Source organism: Hyperolius riggenbachi, chromosome 11 (genome assembly GCF_040937935.1).
Source record: "Hyperolius riggenbachi isolate aHypRig1 chromosome 11, aHypRig1.pri, whole genome shotgun sequence".
Taxonomy (NCBI): domain Eukaryota; kingdom Metazoa; phylum Chordata; class Amphibia; order Anura; family Hyperoliidae; genus Hyperolius; species Hyperolius riggenbachi.
This window is the reverse complement of record NC_090656.1, coordinates 9,368,928-9,390,112: the sequence shown is the minus strand read 5'-3', so window position 1 is coordinate 9,390,112 and position 21,185 is coordinate 9,368,928. Positions and strand designations below refer to the sequence as shown.

The 21,185-nt window shown below is 45.1% G+C and overlaps 1 protein-coding gene across 1 annotated transcript in view; it reads right to left on the bottom strand.

The window, feature by feature from the left end:
- ATP2C2 (ATPase secretory pathway Ca2+ transporting 2) overlaps nucleotides 1-21,185 on the bottom strand; it is a 214,591-nt gene that overhangs the window by 82,261 nt on the left and 111,145 nt on the right. Inside the window, exons 8-11 of the mRNA XM_068260802.1 lie at nucleotides 11,199-11,348; nucleotides 8,264-8,332; nucleotides 6,224-6,299; nucleotides 3,712-3,778 (exon numbers count right to left, since the gene is read on the bottom strand). Coding sequence (XP_068116903.1) covers nucleotides 3,712-3,778; nucleotides 6,224-6,299; nucleotides 8,264-8,332; nucleotides 11,199-11,348 — 362 coding nt within the window. The remainder of the gene's footprint in view (nucleotides 1-3,711; nucleotides 3,779-6,223; nucleotides 6,300-8,263; nucleotides 8,333-11,198; nucleotides 11,349-21,185) is intronic.

The window sequence follows — 21,185 nt, the reverse complement described above, 5'->3', positions numbered from 1 at the left end:
GGACTGGCCGCAACCAGTTGGTCTAAAAGCTTTACAACGTTTTCTGGGTTTTGCTAACTATTACAGGAAATTTATAAAGGGGTACTCTGCTCTGGTAGCTCCCCTTACTGACATGACTAAGAAAGGGGCTAATGTTAACAATTGGTCTCCTGAAGCCATTTCTGCTTTCTCGAGTCTTAAAACTGCTTTTTGTTCTGCTCCCATTTTGCACCATGTCGATTCATCCAGGCCATTCATCGTGGAGGTAGACGCATCAGAAATTGGGGTTGGGGCAGTCTTGTCACAGTACTCCGGATCACAAGGGAGACTTCACCCTTGCGCTTTTTTTTCGAAAAAATTTTCTGAGGCAGAGAGAAATTACGATATTGGGAACAGGGAGCTATTGGCTGTAAAATTGGCTTTTGAAGAGTGGCGACACTGGCTGGAGGGGGCGGAACATGTTATTACGGTCTATACAGATCATAAGAACTTGGAATATCTGAAGGGGGCTAAGAGGTTAAATCCCAGACAGGCACGGTGGTCTTTATTCTTTTCTAGGTTTGATTTCATCATCACGTTCAAACCTGGAAGTAAAAATATCAAGGCTGATGCTCTTTCACGATGCTTTGACATTGAATCAGTACTGCCCTCCGAACCAGAGCCAATTTTATCCGAGAAGGTGGTGTTAGCCAGTATAGACTCTATGGAGGATATTGCATCTGTTCTGCTTCCCTACCAACAGGATAGTCCTGCAGGGAAACCGTCCGATCTCATGTTTGTACCGTTACAGTTCAGATTACAAATACTTCAATTCTTTCATGCTCATAAGCTAGCTGGTCACCCTGGAGTGGCTCGAACTAGAGAATTATTGTCCAGGAGCGTCTGGTGGCCTTCTTGGAGGAGTGATGTCGAGGATTTTGTTGTATCTTGTTCAGTGTGCTCACGGAGTAAACCCTCACGTGTATCTCCGGTGGGTACCCTCCAGCCGCTGCCCATACCCTCCGAGCCCTGGACTCATGTATCCATGGATTTTGTGGGGGAGTTACCACCCTCGGACGGTAATACGGTGATCTGGGTCATTGTTGACCGATTCTCTAAAATGGCCCATTTTGTACCTTTGAAGAAACTTCCTTCCGCTAAAGAACTTGCTGACCTTTTCGTAATCCACGTTCTTCGTCTTCACGGGGTTCCTGAAAACATAGTATCTGACAGGGGGGTGCAGTTCGTTTCGGAATTCTGGAGAGAATTTTGCAAGGCACTGGGAATCACCCTCTCCTTTTCTTCTGGGTTTCATCCCCAGACCAATGGGCAAACGGAGAGAATGAATCAGTCCTTGGAACAGTATCTCCGATGTTATGTGGCTGACAATCAAACGGAGTGGGTTCAGTACTTACCATATTCTGAATTTGCCCATAATAATCTTCGGAGTTCTTCCTCAGGGTTTTCACCTTTTCAAATTGTCAATGGAAGGTCCCCAAGGTTTTCATCACTCCCTGTCAGGACCTCACCTTTCCCTGCTCTGGAGGTCTGGCAAGAGACGCTAAGATCTCTTTGGAGGGAGGTTAATAATAATTTAAAGAAAACAGTGTCGGTCCAGAAACAACAGGCTGACCGAAGGCGTTCTCCCGAGTGGGAGTTTTCTCCCGGAGATCTTGTCTGGATCTCTACTCGGCACATCGCCTTACGACAGCCATCAGCAAAACTGGGACCTAAATTTATAGGTCCATATCCTATAGCTAAAAGGATCAATCGGGTATCTTATCAAGTGACATTACCTCAGTCAATGCGGGGAGTAAGAACATTTCATGTGTCATTACTGAAACCCGCAGTACATGCGGACTCTGGTCCTCCTCCTGTGCTTGTTGACGGTGAACCTGAATATGAGGTTGAGAGAATTCTGGATTCCCGGTTTGTTCAGAATTCTCTTCAATACCTGGTTCATTGGAAGGGTTATGGCCCGGAGGAGAGATCCTGGGTACCAGCACATCAATTTCATGCACAGGAACTCATACGAGAATTTCATGATACTAATCCTGATAGACCTTCATTGGCGCGTTCGGAGACCACGCCTCAGGGGAGGGGTAATGTCAGGCATGGACTCACCCCCACCGCCAGCGGTAGTACGAACGCCGCGCTCGCGGCTGACGTCATCGGGACCCCGAACTTCCGGTCTGTCCCGGCGGCCTCCTCCTCCGCTCAACGGGTCACTAGGAGCATGTCTCAGCAGGGCAGGGCAACGCGCGCACGCACGGAGCGTCACGCCCTTTATGCCCTGAGAAGGAGGATCCCATGAGCAGATTGCCGGGACAGTTGCCGCCCCTTTTCTGACGTCATCGGGGGGGGGTGGAGATTGCTGAAGTGACAGTCTGCATTTAAGCAGCAGACTGTCAGTATTCTGTGTCCGCTGTAGCGATCACACCCGTGTTAGCTCTCGGATCCACAGTATACCTATATATTGGTGCGGCCAATATATAAGTACTGGAAGACCATACCATTGTGATTTATCTGTGCCTTTGACCTTTTTGCCTGTTTCTGACCTTGCTCTTGCCTCATCCTCTTGTACTTCTGCCGATCTTATCTCCTGTTGCCGACCTTGCCTTGTCTCTCGTTTTCGCCTCTGAACTTGTGATACTGTACCTTGATATTTCTGATCTCCTGTTGCCGAACCCCGGCTCGCTCTTAGACTCCGCCTTAGCCTCCTGATATTGTACCTTATTTGCCTGTGTGTGTACGACCTGGCCTGTCCGACCTCGAGAACCGACCTTGCTGTCAGAGGCGGTTCCTCGCACTGACAGTGACCCTTCCTATTTAGGGTTACTTTCAGTATATCCTTCCTGCTGGCTGCCCGACTCCTTCTGTCTAGGAGAGCTTGGGCTGCGGAAGGAATTTGTACAGTACGCCTTGCTGTACTGAGGCCTAGTCCTCTAGTGTTACTGTTGCACCAATCACTACACTCTTTAGGTGCCAGAGGTTAGTTAATATATCGGATTGTCGGTGAGACTGCAGCTCACTTATAATCAGATATATATCTGCATTCCGGTGATACTGCAGATTACCGGCAATCAGACTCTCTCTGGGCCTATCTACCTTCACAGAACGTGACAGTTATTGTTAGAGATTTATTATGTGCAAGTTTGGGCCCACTCACACTGGAAATCGCTAAACGCAACCGCAAACACTGAGCGATTTTTTGGGAGTGTTCAAGCATTTTTTCAGCGATTAGAGCTTTGCTATTTCTAGTTCAATAAGTTGTGTCTGCCTTCCATAAACAGGAAATGACATCTGCACAGGAAATAAAGAGGTGTTTTGTGAGTAAAGTGCAAGGTTTGATAGGTAAAATCCCTGGAAAATTGCTGTAAAAACAGGCCAGCGCTTCCAGAGTGATTTATCAGTGCTCCTATACGTAGCATTAAAACGCTAATCGCTCAGAAAAAGCTGCAGGCAACGTGTTTGCATTTCAGCAAATTGCTTAGATGAAGCTGAAATCACTTGTGAAGTGGGAATGGGCCCTATAGCTCTTTTAGACAAGTTTAACAATAGAGTATCGCAGTTCACAGAGGCTGTAGTTGCCGAGAGGGATTCCGACCCTGAGGGGCTGCGGCCTGCTGACACAGTTCTCTCGCTAAGAAGTCTGAGCATAGATAATATGTAAGGCAAGCTGTGCAGCACGAGACACTTGTCAGGCAGCCACTGGGCACAGATTAGTCTGACAGGACACTTGTGCAGTCATACCTGACACCGATGGTAAACATGCTGAGGAGAGGCTTCCCTTGCAACCAGCCAATCAACATGATCAATCCTGCAACAGAGAGAAAGACACGGATTACAGGTCAGCCTCTTTATACCCCTCTAATGGGACATGTCCTCACATAAATACCACTTAAAGAGGAGCTGTCAGCCCTACTATCTCAGAAAAAAAAATACATATATAAGTAGATAAATACTTGCTCTACTTACATAACATATGTATGTCACTGTCCACGTTTTAATTTTAGTGATTTTTCTACAGTAAAAAAAAAGAGAAAATCCTTCTTAGCATTTCCCATTTTAAATGTGGCTGTTTTGATGCCAATCCTGATGTCATGTCCTCCCTTACTCTCCTCAGCCCTATTGTGTATGCATTACCCGCCCTCCACTATAGAAAGTGCAATGTCTCAGCATGAGAAATATTGGCCAATCAGAGAGGAACAGAGGTGTGGGAGGGGAAAACAGGAGGGAAAGAGGCTTCAGCCAATCAGCCGCTGCATTAGTTAGGTCTGAGGGGAAGTAGAGAAGCAAAAAAGGACAACCCAGCATGCCCTGCAACTTCCTTTTTGTGTACCAAATTTTGTGTGTACCAAATGAGTCAGGTGAACTGGGGAATGATCATTTATCAACAAGAAAAGTAATAGTGATTTTAACTTTTGGATTGCCTGGTTAGCATCCGTATTACTTGTTTACCAGATAAAAATAGAGAATTGATTTTTGATTTTATGCCTGACAGTTACACTTTAATACACATAGAAATACGAGTAAGCTTTACAGAGCACAGGGATGATGGAAAACAAGGCATGGATGTGTATGAGCCTCTCTACAGGGTTTATAGGCCTAGCCTAGGGCTGCTGCTGCCTAAAGGGATTAGGCTTTAAATGGAAGAATGAGGCTGCAAATGAGCAACTCATGGAACAGGGGGGCTGCCAACCAAGGGACCTGATAGAGTAGGGCTGCTAAACATGCATGTTATATATGGAAGAGAAGGGCTGCACATGGAGTGAGAGAAGGGCTGCACATGGGGTGAGAGAAGGGCTGCACATGGGGTAAGAGAAGGGCTGCACATGGGGTGAGAGGGGGCTGCTGCACGTGGAATAAGAAGTGGTTGCTGCATGTGGAATGAGAGGGCTGCTGCATGTAGAATGAGAGGGGGCTGCACATGGAATGAGAAACTACTACATAAGCCTAACAGATGTGTGATTACTGACTGAACAGGATACTCACCCGCCCCCGGCATCAGAGGACTCTTGTGCTAAAGCTACATTTCTGAAAGATCTTTCCCACCAACAAAATCTAGCATGTGTGCAACCTTTACAAAGAATCGTGCCCTTCAACCGTTAAAATCCCACGTGCCATTCCCCCTTTTCCTGCCCCTATACTCTCATCCTTGTTTCTTATTGGTCAAACTCGATTACATCAGCGTTAAAAAAAATGTAAACAAATCCCATACAATCAGCTCATATTCCTAGCATCACACTGACCACCCCACAGCTCCCAACTGTCCCTCTTTTAGAGACAGTCCCTCTGTCCCTCTTTCCTCCTCATTTGTCCCTCTTTCAGGACTGATGTACAGATCTGTGTATATATATTTATTTTATCTACTGAAAAAATGTGTTTCATTGACTCTAAACTTTGTTCCCGGCCTATAAGTTGATACCATATTTTTCAGACTATAAGACACTCCTGACTATAAGATGCCCCTGGGTCTAGAGGACTAAAACAAGGAGGAAAATATATATACTAAACCTGGTACATCCATGGTGAAGGGGCATCGTGTGGATTATGCCCCCTTTGTACCTCATGCCCCCTTGTACCTGTTGTGTCTTCCTGTGTCCTCCCAGTCCCTCTTGTGTCCCCGTGTGTTCTCCTCTATGCCCCTTTGTGTCCCCCTCTGCATAGGCACAGGACAGGGAGCCCCCGTCTTGCAGCAGGTTGGAGGTTCATATTGGCAAGCGTTCAGGAACTCCCTGCATTGGGACTGAAAGACGCAGTGGCTTCCCCCCCACTTTTGGGGGAGGAACAGTGAGTCTTATAGTCCAAAATAATACAGTATTTCTTATTTTGTTAATATGAAGGAAAATGAACCAGGATAGTAAGGATCAGAGTGGTTTGAATTATAGTACAACATATTTTTCTTATGAAATCTTTATGGTATGCGTAACTAGGGGTGTGCCAGGGGCGTGGTTAGAGTTGTGACAGGGGCGTGGCTTAAGGCTGCTGTTCAGGAGATAGTTTGGAGCTAATCCGAAATACTGTGCAGCATTTAATAACTACATCTATTCTAAAGACTGCTACACACATCCAATTTTGATTGGACATTTATTGGACAATTTTATCGCTTCCATGTAGTAGGAGGGCCAATTGATATTGAATACTATGAGCAGATGGTGTAGGTGAGCTCTCATACTACATGGAGGTAGTAAGAATGGTCAGTGATTGGCCAATCAAAATTGAAGGTATGTGCCCGGCTTCAACAGGATCCCCTTTTCCTCACCTATAATTCCAAATGAGAAGAGAGAAAGTTGCTTTCCCAGCTTGTCCATACTCTTCTGCAGAGGGGTCTTTGGGGTCTGAAAGACAAACGCAACACAAATCTTTTGCACACTCACATAATACATAATGTATAACAATACAAATTACGGTTCTTTAAAGAGAATATATTGCTTTAGCTATCCTGCTCCTTTCAAAACTGCAATGGGCCAAAACTAGCCGTTTGTCCATTACCACTGCCTGCCTGTTGCTAATAAAGTTTATTGATGGTGGGAGGAGCTGTGTGCCATTTTTTACCTACCTTGCTCCATAAAACCTGTTAGGATAAAGGTATCCATATATCTAGCGATTTTGGAGGCCTATCAACCAATAGACAGATCTCTCTCAAATCTGATCTGAGAAAGATCTGTTGGCCACCATAACCCGCAGGCCGATTCCGAATCGATTTCAGCATGAAATATTTTGGGAATCGGTCTCCTGAAGCCGCCTTGTTCTCCGTTACTGAGTACTGACCCTCTGAAGCTACTTATTGGTTAGGAGGGTCGGTGAAGACTGCGCAGGCGCTGCCCAGTGACGCGCGTCCGTGATTGTGCGGCGGTAGGTGGGAGCGCTATGAGCACTATGTCACAACTACATAGTGAGCATGCGCAGAATAATACGGGCGCACAATTAAGGACGCAGGTCTCCGGGCAGCGCCTGCGCAAGTCTTCACCGACCCCCTCCTTACCAGGAAGTAGCTTCGGAGGGTTGGTAGACAGTAACGGAGGGTGACGGAGGAGTTTTTAAATGTTTGTCAGGGCTAATGTATCCTTTAAGCAAGTTGAAAGCTTTGCATATGGATTATACCATACATACTTTGTCTTTAAAGGAGTACTGTTAGCAGAAAAAAATTAACTTATCTGGGGCTCCTTCCGACCCCCTGTGAACACGGTGGGACGCACCGATCCTCCGTTGTTGCCGCCCCCCTGTGAATGTCGTGGGCCACTGCGCCTGGCAGTGCTGCCTTGCTCCCGCCCATTTCGGCAGGCTGTGTCTGCGGGTGGGGGAGGGGTTGGGGCGGAAGCTCCAGGTAAATTAACCTCTTTTTTTCTGCTTACAGTTATCCTTTAAAGCAAATGAAATGTCACATCACCAAGAAAATGGCGACAGGGAATGCAGAGAGGAAAAATGTTTGTATACGTTTGATTTTAGCAGCTGCAGAAGAGCAGTTATTGCATCTCGCCACCACAGAACAAGCTTGAGTTATACTATTTGGAGTCGTTTGATAGGAACATTTCAACAGATTCTGAATCCCCTATCGCAACATTCGTACTTTGCAAGCCAGAGGAGAAATGGCCTCGTAATCATAACTGTGTCTGAGGGGCTTCCACACAACTTTGCAGGAGCTAGAAAGGCTCCTCCCATCACAAACCCCACCCATCTGAAGGCAGCTGTTTAAAAAAGGGTCACCACTACATGGCCCCGTCTTCCATTTTACCATCGACAAAGAACATCGAGGATCGAGAGGTTTCTAAGGACTATAATTCCACACGCAGTACTACAGCTCTCAGTAGATACAGTAGTCAGCAAATTACACCCAGCAGGTATATTGTGCCGACACTCATCCAGGGAGGGACAAGGCTATAGTTGTCTCCACAGATACAATCACTGTAAGAAATGTGAAATTGGTAGAAATGCTTTAATAAACTAGCTTCTTAGTGTGCAGCAATGTAGAATGCAGGAGAAACCGATACTAATCAGCCTCATGACTAATGGCTCTTGGCTAGAACACACCAAGAAGACAAACAAGTTTTATTCACATCTTTCTTTACAGACACAGGATATAGCAGGACGTTTGTTACTAGAGCACACTGCCACCCTGTGGTTGTAGCTGATAATGTACAGATATAAACATAATAGACTATTGTTGCTAAATACACATTCCAACAGAAATTATGAGGAGGAGGTGATGAGGTCGATTTATCAACAAAAGTGGAGTAACTTTTAATCTTTTAAAACTTTTAACTTGAAATCTTGTCTGATGTCAGCTAATATATATACCAACCTCTTCTGCTTGCATCATCTTAAAAACTTCTCCAAACTGAGACTTTTCCCCCACACCGATGACCAGACCCTGCCGGAGGGAACAACATAGTTAGGTGTAAGTTCAGGATCAATGCAAAATAAATATGGTTTTCATATATTCACCAGAATTGTCAGTCCCCTGGCTCATGTAGCTGGTGTTCTAACTTTCCCACAAGCCTGCACAAAGACATTCTATGAGCGCGCACACACACACACACACACACACACACACACACACACACCTTAGAGATTTGTCATCCTACACGATCATTCGTGATCATTTTGGGTGACTATCCATAGTGTGTATAGGTGTCACCTGATGCCTGCAGACTCGTTGTTGGCAGTTAGACTTCCTGGAAACAATGTTTAACCTCTACAGTTAGTTACAGTGGCTTGCAAAAGTATTCGGCCCCCTTGAAGTTTTCCACATTTTGTCATATTACTGCCACAAACATGAATCAATTTTATTGGAATTCCACGTGAAAGACCAATACAAAGTGGTGTACATGTGAGAAGTGGATCGAAAATCATACATGATTCCAAACATTTTTTACAAATAAATAACTGCAAAGTGGGGTGTGCGTAATTATTCAGCCCCCTGAGTCAATACTTTGTAGTTGTAGAACCACCTTTTGCTGCAATTACAGCTGCCAGTCTTTTAGGGTATGTCTCTACCAGCTTTGCACATCTAGAGACTGAAATCCTTGCCCATTCTTCTTTACAAAACAGCTCCAGCTCAGTCAGATTAGATGGACAGCGTTTGTGAACAGCAGTTTTCAGATCTTGCCACAGATTTTCGATTGAATTTAGATCTGGACTTTGACTGGGCCATTCTAACACATAGATATGTTTTGTTTTAAACCATTCCATTGTTGTCCAGGCTTTATGTTTAGGGTCGTTGTCCTGCTGGAAGGTGAACCTCCGCCCCAGTCTCAAGTCTTTTGCAGACTCCAAGAGATTTTCTTCCAAGATTGCCCTGTATTTGGCTCCATCCATCTTCCCAACAACTCTGACCAGCTTCCCTGTCCCTGCTGAAGAGAAGCACCCCCCGAGCATGATGCTGCCACCACCATATTTGACCGTGGGGATGGTGTGTTCAGAGTGATGTGCAGTGTTAGTTTTCCGCCACACATAGCGTTTTGCATTTTGGACAAAAAGTTCTGTTTTGGTCTCATCTGACCAGAGCACCTTCTTCCACATGTTTGCTGTGTCCCCCACATGGCTTGTGACAAACTGCAAACGGGACTTCTTATGATTTTCTGTTAACAATGGCTTTCTTATTGCCACTCTTCCATAAAGACCAACTTTGTGCAGTGCATGACTAATAGTTGTCCTATGGACAGAGTCTCCCACCTGAGCTGTAGATCTCTGCAGCTCGTCCAGAGTCACCATGGGCCTCTTGACTGCATTTCTAATCAGCACTCTCCTTGTTCGGCCTGTGAGTTTAGGTGGACGGCCTTGTCTTGGTAGGTTTACAGTTGTGCCATACTCCTTCCATTTCTGAATGATCATTTGAACAGTGCTCCGTGGGATGTTCAAGGCTTTGAAAATCTTTTTGTAGCCTAAGCCTGCTTTAAATTTCTCATAACTTTATCCCTGACCTGTCTTGTGTGTTCTTTGGACTTCATGGTGGTGTTGCTCCCAATATTCTCCTAGACAACCTCTGAGGCTGTCACAGAGCAGCTGTATTTGTACTGATATTAGATTACACACAGGTGCACTCTATTTAGTCATAAGCACTCATCAGGCAATGTCTATGGGCAACTGACTGCACTCAGACCAAAGGGGGCTGAATAATTACGCACACCCCACTTTGCAGTTATTGATTTGTAAAAAATGTTTGGAATCATGTATGATTTTCGTTCCACTTCTCACGTGTACACCACTTTGTATTGGTCTTTTATGTGAAATTCCAATAAAATTGATGCATGTTTGTGGCAGTAATATGACAAAATGTGGAAAACTTCAAGGGGGCCGAATACTTTTGCAACCCACTGTACCTCCCATAGCGACCCACTTCAGCTCCTCCCCCCCTCCCTTTCCATAAGGCAGAATTGGCTGCTCGGTTGATAATCAAATAACGTTTGTAAGAGCATCGGTCACTCAAAAATGATCAGGAACAATTGTTTTGGACAACAATAATCATAAATGAGTGAGCGACCAAAGCTTTACTGCCATGAGTCTTTCACCACTGGAGGAGAAGGATGTACTGTATATTTAAAGGGACAGTGGCATATGCTAATCTTCCCTGTTTATAATCCTGGGGCTGGTCACGTAACTATAGCAGGCAAATCCCCTCCAGAAGTCAGAGGAATCATAGATGGCAGCTCTAAGGCGAGGTCATTCCATGAAATTCAGGATTTTTCTTTTCCGTATGATGCTTTCTTACTGTTAGGTGGGGAGGCAAGACAGTAAAACTTGTCTACATTTGTTTAAAGGACACCCGAGTTAAAAATAAACTATTAAAATAAACAAGAGTATCCTGCCTCCTTCTCCTAAAAATGACTTTTTAAGATATCCCACAGTTTTATTTTATATTTAAATCTACGTTTTAAGTTTTTACTGTTATATTGTTTTTGCCCAATGACACATTCATTGAAGTATTCCAGAGCTAAAATCTCTGAACTTATGTCCCTTTTTATCTCTTTCCTGCTCTCAGAAGCCATTTTCTGCTAGGAAAGTGTTTTATAATTGGAATTTCTTATCAGTGAGGGTCACACTGTAGTCACTTCCTGTCAGGACTGAGTCAGCCACTTACATACCTGATATTTAACTCTTTCTGGCAGAGAAAGAAAAAAAGGAACACAGCCTAGCTATTTGTGTGCTTGGCACTGTACATACCCATGTCTATCTCATCATGTGACATGTCACCTCGGGTATTCTTTAACGCCACTTTGGCCAAGCCTTGTGCTTACCTTCCCTTTGCCGTATCGGACCAGTGTTCCCATAAATACGACATTGCTGAGCGTAGCCAGTCCGCTTGCTTCGTCCACTGATCCGTGGGTTTTGCTGCATGGCTCCGTTTCTCCCGTAAAACTTGATTCGTCCACTAACAGATCTGTCGTCTGATAAACAGAAGAGAAATATCAGTTTCCAGCGTTATGAGGGATATAAACTGAACAGCCATAGGAGGGGGAATTTAAAGTGTACATAGAGTTTCTTACATCTTTTGTGCCTATGCTCCCTCCTCCAAAATAAGCAACAGAAAAATAACACAACCCCAATTCTTGTTACGGTTCCCAACAGCAGTCATGTGATCTGTCCCCAGAGTTCTGAAGAGAGGTGGGATCCGATTTTGATGTAGCTCCTCCCTCTGCAGTGTCCCTCCCCCTAAATGGGTGTTTCTGGATCAGTCCAGAGATATGAAGGCAGCTCAGGCTCCACCCTCCAATGGGGCTATCTTCTATATAGATGCAGGCAGCTCCTCTGATCATGGGTTCTCTAAGCGCTTGCTGTTTTAGGTGTAGCGCTAGTAGAGTTTACTATCAAGACTCTTTATCCAGACAGGTACGTTGTCACTTAAAGTTCAGTTCCAGCATTGTTTTTCACAATTTGCATGCAACCAACTTAAATATGAACTGTAGGGAAAAATGTTTTTTTTTCCGAATATTGATTTATTATAAATGATTAAGTCAGTGTTTGCCCATTGTAACATTTTTCCTCACCCTGACACATTCTGAAATGTATCACAGGCGGCAACATCTTTAGTCCTGTCAGGTGCAGATATGTGGAATGTTGGTTTCTTAGAATTCCGAAGGCAGTGAAAATAATGCCAGGTCTCTGGGAGGAAAACTGACCAGGCGTTATTTTCACTGGCTTTGGAATTCTCAGAAACAAACATTCCACTGGGAGGGAATGGGTACATACCAGGGTTGTGGGGTCGGTGCAAAAAAATCATCTGACTCCTCAGTTCATTAAACCACTGACTCCGATTCCAGGTACTCAAAATTGCTCCGACCCAACAGCCTTCCTACATACAAATATACAGCAATATAAAGCTATAAACAAGGTCTCTGATGCCAAAACCAGGATAATTACCAGGATAAAAGTGGGTATCCCTGAATAATTTACTGCATTCTCCTATATGTCACTACAGGGCCTCTTTACTGCATTCTACTATGTGTCAATACAGGGCCTCTTTACTGCATTCTGCTATATGTCACTACAGGGCCTCTTTACTGCATTCTGCTATATGTCACTACAGGGCCTCTTTACTGCATTCTGCTATATGTCACTACAGGGCCTCTTTACTGCATTCTGCTATATGTCACTACAGGGCCTCTTTACTGTATTCTGTTATATGTCACTACAGGGCATCTTTACTGCATTCTGCTATATGTCACTACAGGGCCTCTTTACTGCATTCTGCTATATGTCACTACAGGGCCTCTTTACTGCTTTCTGCTATACTATATGTCACTACAGGGCCTCTTTACTGCATTCTGCTATATGTCACTACAGGGCCTCTTTACTGCATTCTGCTATATGTCACTACAGGGCCTCTTTACTGCATTCTGCTATATGTCACTACAGGCCCTCTTTACTGCATTCTGCTATATGTCACTACAGGGCCTCTTTACTGCTTTCTGCTATATGTCACTACAGGGCCTCTTTACTGCATTCTGCTATATGTCACTACAGGGTCTCTTTACTGCATTCTGCTATATGTCACTACAGGGCCTCTTTACTGCATTCTGCTATATGTCACTACAGGGCCTCTTTACTGCATTCTGCTATATGTCACTACAGGGCCTCTTTACTGCATTCTGCTATATGTCACTACAGGGCCTCTTTACTGCATTCTGCTATATGTCACTACAGGGCTTCTTTACTGCATTCTGCTATATGTCACTACAGGGCCTCTTTACTGCATTCTGCTATATGTCACTACAGGGCCTCATTACTGCATTCTGCTATATGTCACTACAGGACCTCTTTACTGCATTCTGCTATATGTCACTACATGGCCTCTTTACTGCATTCTGCTATATGTCACTACAGGGCCTCTTTACTGCATTCTGCTATATGTCACTACAGGGCCTCTTTACTGCATTCTGCTATATGTCACTACAGGGCCTCTTTAGCACACATTACAGACCCACTAAACTACTTATTTTCTGAAAACAAATATTCTGAAGAATGAAAATCTAGTGTTGTGTATTTCGTGCACCGCAGGATTATGGCATCAATATTTATAAAATTAATATTTTCAATAAAAAGGCAGTAAAATCCCTACCAGCACTGACATAAATAATAAATAGCGATAGTCAATGAGGTGCTGATTGTTCTGAGTCCATACAGAATCAGTCACATTTGTGCAGCTTGAAAATGAACCAATCAAATCCTGCCAAGGTGGAACTGGATTGGTCCATTTTCAAGCTTCACAAAATTGCATGCTAAATTTGCATAATTATGTAAGAACTTGGAACAATTTTCATCTCACTGGCCATCCCTAATCACGGTGGCATAGAGGTGCTCTCTCGCCTTGCAGCGCTGGATCCCCAGTCGGTATCCCAGCTGGGGCACTATCTCCACGAATTTTGACGGTTCTCCCCGTATCTGTGTGGGTTTCCTCCGGTCAATCTGGTTTCCTCCCACATCCCAGCATTCAGATGAGTTAGGGTTCCCCCTAAATTGGCCCTAGACTACAATCCATACACTACACGATACATAGACATAGGACTATGGTAGGGATTAGATTGTGAGCCCCTCTGAGGGACAGTCAGTGACTGACAGACTGACTGCCCATAAAAGTACAATCAGAACAAAAAAAGTAGAATTACCAGTACCATCCCACTTTATTACAGCAGGACATACTACAAGCCTATTGAGGTTCCAAATTATTGAGCAGATCAAACCTGGGAGGAGAGGAGGTGATAGAATGCGTATATTATTATATCGTGAGGCATACTGGATACGGAGATTAGATACTATAGAACCAAGAGTTATGAACAGGGAATAGGATATGACTCCCTTTCTTTAACCTATTGTTTCTTTAAACATCTATTGGTCACGTTTTTTGAATCATATGTGGTTACTATTTAAAGTATCAGCATGTATTTCTGTTATATGATACTAGCTTTTTCTCTTCACGTGTGTGATATACAGGATCTTCTCAAAAAATTAGCATATTGTGATAAAGTTCATTATTTTCTGTAATGTGCTGATAAACATTAGACTTTCATATATTTTAGATTCAAATACACACAACTGAAGTCGTTCAAGCCTTTTATTGTTTTAATATTGATGATTTTGGCATACAGCTCATGAAAACCCAAAATTCGTATCTCAAAAAATTAGCATATTTCATCCGACCAATAAAAGAAAAGTGTTTTTAAAACAAAAAAAAAGTCGACCTTCAAATAATGATGTTCAGTTATGCACTCAATACTTGGTCAGGAATCCTTTTGCAGAAATGACTGCTTCAATGTGGCGTGGCATGGAGGCAATCAGCCTGTGGCACTGCTCAGGTGTTATGGAGGCCCAGGATGCTTCGATAGCAGCCTTAAGCTCATCCAGAGTGTTGGGTCTTGCGTCTCTCAACTTTCTCTTCACAATATCCCACAGATTCTCTATGGGGTTCAGGTCAGGAGAGTTGGCAGGCCAATTGAGCACAGTAATACCATGGTCAGTAAACCATTTACCAGTGGTTTTGGCACTGTGAGCAGGTGCCAAGTCTTGCTGAAAAATGAAATCTTCATCTCCATAAAGCTTTTCAGCAGATGGAAGCATGATGTGCTCCAAAATCTCCTGATAGCTAGCTGCATTGACCCTGCCCTTGATAAAACACAGTGAACCAACACCAGCAGCTGACATGGCACCCCAGACCATCACTGACTGTGGGTACTTGACACTGGACTTCAGGCATTTTGGCATTTCCCTCTCCCGAGTCCCCAGTCTTCCTCCAGACTCTGGCACCTTGATTTCCGAATGACATGTAAAAGTTGCTTTCAACCGAAAAAAGTACTTTGGACCACTGAGCAACGGTCCATTGCTGCTTCTCTGTAGCCCAGGTCAGGCGCTTCTGCCGCTGTTTCTGGTTCAAAAGTGGGTTCATGCTTCCATCTGCTGAAAAGCTTTATGGAGATGAAGATTTCATTTTTCAGCACGACCTGGCACCTGCTCACAGTGCCAAAACCACTGGTAAATGGTTTACTGACCATGGTATTACTGTGCTCAATTGGCCTGCCAACTCTCCTGACCTGAACCCCATAGAGAATCTGTGGGATATTGTGAAGAGAAAGTTGAGAGACGCAAGACCCAACACTCTGGATGAGCTTAAGGCCGCTATTGAAGCATCCTGGGCCTCCATAACACCTGAGCAGTGCCACAGGCTGATTGCCTCCATGCCACGCCGCATTGAAGCAGTCATTTCTGCAAAAGGATTCCCGACCAAGTATTGAGTGCATAACTGAACATAATTATTTGAAGGTTGATTTTTTTTGTTTTAAAAACACTTTTCTTTTATTGGTCGGATGAAATATGCTAATTTTTTGAGATAGGAAATTTGGGTTTTCATGAGTTGTATGCCAAAATCATCAATATTAAAACAATAAAAGGCTTGAACTACTTCAGTTGTGTGTATTTGAATCTAAAATATATGAAAGTCTAATGTTTATCAGTACATTACAGAAAATAATGAACTTTATCACAATATGCTAATTTTTTGAGAAGATCCTGTATGATAGCTTTGCTGGATGTTTAACACACATGTAGTAAACATTTTAAACACTAGATGTCCCACTTCTTGTCTTTGTTCACTATGTAACCTTGACAACCATATATGATGGTTTCTTGTCCAGACGGTGGGGCGGAAGGCGAACTTTTGTCTATGACGCGTACCATGACACGCATGGGGCGAGTCACGCCCTGTATGCGCACGTCACGTGTGGCCTATGGGTGGTCCTTGTGGCCGCCGAGGGAGCATCCTGTTTCCCATCAGGTCCGCCTCAGTTGGGGGTGTGTACTGATGGACACGTCATTGCGGGAGCTTTTCCTATAGGTCGGCGGTGCGCCGACTAGACACTGGTTGCGCCCTTCCGCCCTGCCGTCTGGTGAGTTCATAAACTTGTACGCATGCTGTGTACGCATGTAATAGTTCCCCATCAGGTCCGCTTGAGCGAGACGAGAGGGGATTGGTCGCCATAGGTGACAACAACAGTGTGATTGGTCAATATCTTATGGTGTTTGATATATAAAGAGGTCATTGTGTGAAGTTTTTTAGACACTGACAGGAACTTGAGAAAGGAGGATTATCCTCCGAAACGTTGTTTTTGTATGTCATGATGTCTTTTCAATAAATTTACTGAGCTATAATTATTGGATGGTGCCGTTCTTCATCCTCTTCTTGGTCAGATTTTCACTGCCTACTGTGACAGCGACATAGGGAACAAAAAGTAATTCACAGTGCATTTTAATCTACATTTTACATCTATGCATTTAAAATTTTAGAATTATTTGTGATAGTCGTCCTTTACATTGATGACGGCGGAAAGCCAAAACCTGGTCAGGAGAGGCGAACGGGCTTCTCCTTAAAGTACCAGCAACGGTTTTATTGCTATAAGGTGCACTCTACTTGTCAGATTGTGCAAATATTGTAGTTTTTGGACTATAAGACTCACTTTTTCTCCCCCAAATGTGGGGGGAGAAAGTCACTGCGTCTTATAGTCCAAATGCAGGGAATTCCTGACTTGTGAATACCTCCAACCCACCGCAATGTCAGGTACTCCCTGTACTGTGCCCATGCAGAGGAGGACACAGGGGGACAAACTGAGGACACAAAGGGGCATAGAGGGGGACACAAAGGAGCATAGATGGGGACACAAAGGAGCATAGAGGGGGACACAAAGGAGCTTAGAGGGGGACACAAAGGAGCATAGAGGGGAACACAAAGGAGCATAGAGGGGAACACAAAGGAGCATTGAGGGGGACACAAAGGAGCATAGAGGGGGACACAAAGGAGCATAGAGGGGAACACAAAGGAGCATAGAGGGGGACACAAAGGAGCATAGAGGGGGACACAAAGGGTCATAGAGGAGGACACAAAGGGTCATAGAGGAGGACACAAAGGGGCATAGAGGGGAACACAAAGGAGCATAGAGGGGGACACAAAGGGGCATAGAGGGGGACACAAAGGGGCATAGAGGGGGACACAAAGGGGCATAGAGGGGGACACAAAGGAGCATAGAGGGGGACACAAAGGGTCATAGAGGAGGACACAAAGGGTCATAGAGGAGGACACAAAGGGTCATAGAGGAGGACACAAAAGGGGCATAGAGAAGGACACAAAAGGGGCATAGAGGGGGACACAAAGGGGCATAGAGGGGGACACAAAGGGGCATAGAGGGGGATACAAAGGAGCATAGAGGAGAACACAAAGGGTCATAGAGGGGGACACAAAGGGTCATAGAGGGGGACACAAAGGGGCATAGAGGGGGACACAAAGGGGCATAGAGGGGGACACAAAGGGGCATAGAGGGGGACACAAAGGGGCATAGAGGGGGACACAAAGGGTCATAGAGGGGGACACAAAGGGGCATAGAGGGGGACACAAAGGGGCATAGAGGGGGACACAAAGGGGCATAGAGGGGGACACAAGGAGAACAGAGGCAGACACATGGGGGATACAGGGAAGAGGTACAAAGGGGGCATAATCCACAAGATTCCCCTTCATCATGGATGCACCAGGTTTAGTATATACTTTTCCCTTGGTTTTTGTCCTCGGTGCATCTTATGGTCAGGAATGTCTTATAGTCTGAAAAATACGGTACCTTATAGGCGTTTATATGCAATTAGGGTCCAGTGTGCATGGACCCTCAATGTAAGTTGTACGTTTTTATCATGTTTGTGGAGTTTAAAGGATACCCGATGTGACATGCTGAGATAGACATGTGTATGTATGGTGCCAAGGACACAAATAACTAGGCTGTGTTCCTTTTTCCTTTCTCTGCCTGAAAGAGTTAAACATCAGGTATGTAAGTGACAGTTTCTGTCCAGGTCGGTAACAAGTCGGATTGGGTCAGACTGTAGCATAACCCTCACTGATAAGGAATTACAGCCATAAAACACTTTCCTGTCAGTAAATGGCTCCGGAGAGCAGGAAAGAGATAAAAAGGGTCAATAATTCATAGATTTAAGCTCTAGCATACTTAAATGAAGGTGTCATTGAGCAGAGACAATGAAACAGTAAAAACTAGATATAAATATAAAATAAAACTGTGTGATATCTAAAAAAGTAATTTTTAGAAGGAGGAGGATAGATACAATTGCTTATCTCCTCACTTTATTTTCACCTCGGATGTCCTTTAATAAATAGCCATCCCTTCTGTGCATCAGAAAAGCCCGATTGTGATTTTATACCCTGGTGGTGGCCACATAACTCTGTTGTTAAAGGGGAACTGAAGAGAGAGGTATATGGAGGCTGTCATGTTTATTTCCTTTTAAGCAATACCAGTTGCCTGGCAGCTCTGCTGATCCTCTGCCTCTAATACTATTAGCCATAGCCCCTGAACAAGCATGCAGCAGATCAGGTGTTTCAGTGGTTCAGACTTATAAGTCTGATCTGACAAGACTAGCTGCATGCTTGTTTCTGGTTTTAATCAGATACTACTGCAGAGAAATAGACCAGTAGGGCTGCCAGGCAACTGGTATTGATTAAAAGGAAATAAACCTGACAGCCTCCATATACCTCTCTCTTCAGTTCCCCTTTAAGCACGGGTGACTGCGGCCTGCACTAGATTTAGGGGATTTAAAGGGAACCTAAACTGAGAGTGGTATGGATGTTTCCTTTTAAACAATACCAGTTGCCTGGCAGTCCTGCTGATCTCTTTGGCTGCAGTAGTGTCTGAATCACACACCTGAAACAAGCATGCAGGTAATCCAGTCTGACTACAGTCAGAGCACCTGATCTGCATGCTTGCTGAGGGGCTGTGGCTGCCTGAAAGTATTAGAGACACAGGATCAGCAGGAGAATCAGGCAACTGGTATTATTGTAAAAGGAAAAGTCCATATCCTTCTCATTTTAGGTTCCCTTTAAAGAGAACTTGTAACAAAAAAAGTTCCCCTGGGGGGTACTTACCTTGGGAGGGGGAAGCCTCAGGGTCCCAATGAGGCTTCCCCCTCCCCTGTAGCTGCAGGCAGTCCAGCGCTAGCTCCCCCGAAGTTTCCGGCAATCCTCCCCCGACAAGCCTAACAAGCGCTGATTTATTTACCTTCCCTGGCTCCAGTGGGGGGCGCTCTTAGCACGGAGATAGGCGAAAATAGCTGATCTCCATCGAGTCCGCTCTACTGCGCAGGCGCAGGACAGGTGTGGGAGACTTACGCCTGCACAGTAGAGCGGGCCGACAGCGATCTGCTATTTCCGCCTATCTCCGTGCGGAGAGCCGATACTGCGCCTGCGCTGGAGACGGGAAGCTAAATATTTACATCCCCGCTGTTCGGGGATATCTCCGCCGCCGTGGGACCGAGGAGAACGGGGAAATCCTCAATAGGATCCGGAGGCTTCCCCCACCCAAGGTGACTACCCCCCAGGGGAGGTTATTCTCATTACAGGTTTTCTTTAAAGAGACAGCACCAATGTTTTAGTCGTCCTTTTACATTGGATGTCATGTTATTCCAATCAACGCTTTTTCTCCAATTTTGGCGCACCCTCCGTACAGACCGGATTAACCTGAGCTCTATAAACTGGCCTCGCAGACTGTTTATTTACATATCCCTCTTGACAGCGGTTTATGAAACGTTTATGGGTCAGCGGGGGCGTAAGACCTTGGAGGCGGCACCATAAAGCGGCGCCCTGTTTACAGATGGGAAGAATGCAAATATCAGATACTGTATTCCACCCATAGCAAACACGCAGGCTGAAAAGGTTTCTGGAAAAATGTGAGAATCTGCTCTATAAAAAGTCACCTGCTGCACTTGAACCGCCGCCAATATATATGATATACGTGTGAAAGGTTTAGCAACAAAAGACCCGAAACTTTAAATCACACTTCTGCATGAAATCTAAGGTCACGCCCTTCAGGTGTAACGCAAAGCAAAGGCAGTGAAATCAATCACAATGTGATCCCATGACATGCCCAGAAAAGAAAGCAAAAAATGAGAGACACCCTCTAATGACGAGTTGGTCCACCTTTAGCTCTGATCACAGCCGATATTCTTCTTGACAGGGACTCTACAAGATGGTGATATGGTTGCTGAAGAATGTTGGCCCACGCTGACATAATGGCAGCTCTAAGTTGGGTCAGATTATACAGTGAAGTTTCCAAGCTTAGACGTGATCTTTTGACTTTATCCCACAAGTGCTCAATAGGATTGAGTTCAGGGGGCTGAGCTGGCCACGGAAGCAGGTTAAACTCTGATGTTCCTCAAACCAATTTGAGACTGATCGAGCACAGTGGCAAGAGCCCACAGTAGGCATCTTTTCCTACTTTTCTGTGATACCGAAGGCACTCTTGATGGTCTCCTGCTGCTAAAGCCGGTGATCATCCCTCATTCAAAGTCACTTAAATATTTCATCTTAAAGGGAGTGTCCAAGGAACTTAAAAAAAAAAAAAGATCCACTTACATGGGGCTTCCTCCAGGCAGTGGCAGCCGTCCTGTGCCCTTGCCGCAGCTCCGGAGGCTCCCGGTCTTCTCCCCTGGCGCAGCCGACCTCGCCAGTTCGGGTTCCTGGTCGGTGTCTTCTGCGCTCCACGGCGTGGGTCACGTGGTCTGGCCGACGTCATCAGGACTGTACTGCGCAGTAGTAATAGTAGTTCTGCGCCTGCGCAGTACCGTCCTGATGACCATGTGACCGGCACTGTGGAGCACAGAAGACGCGGACACGGAACCCGACCTGGCAAGGTCGGCTGCGCCAGGGGAGAAGACCGGGAGCCTCCGGAGCTGGGGCGAGGGCACAGGACGGC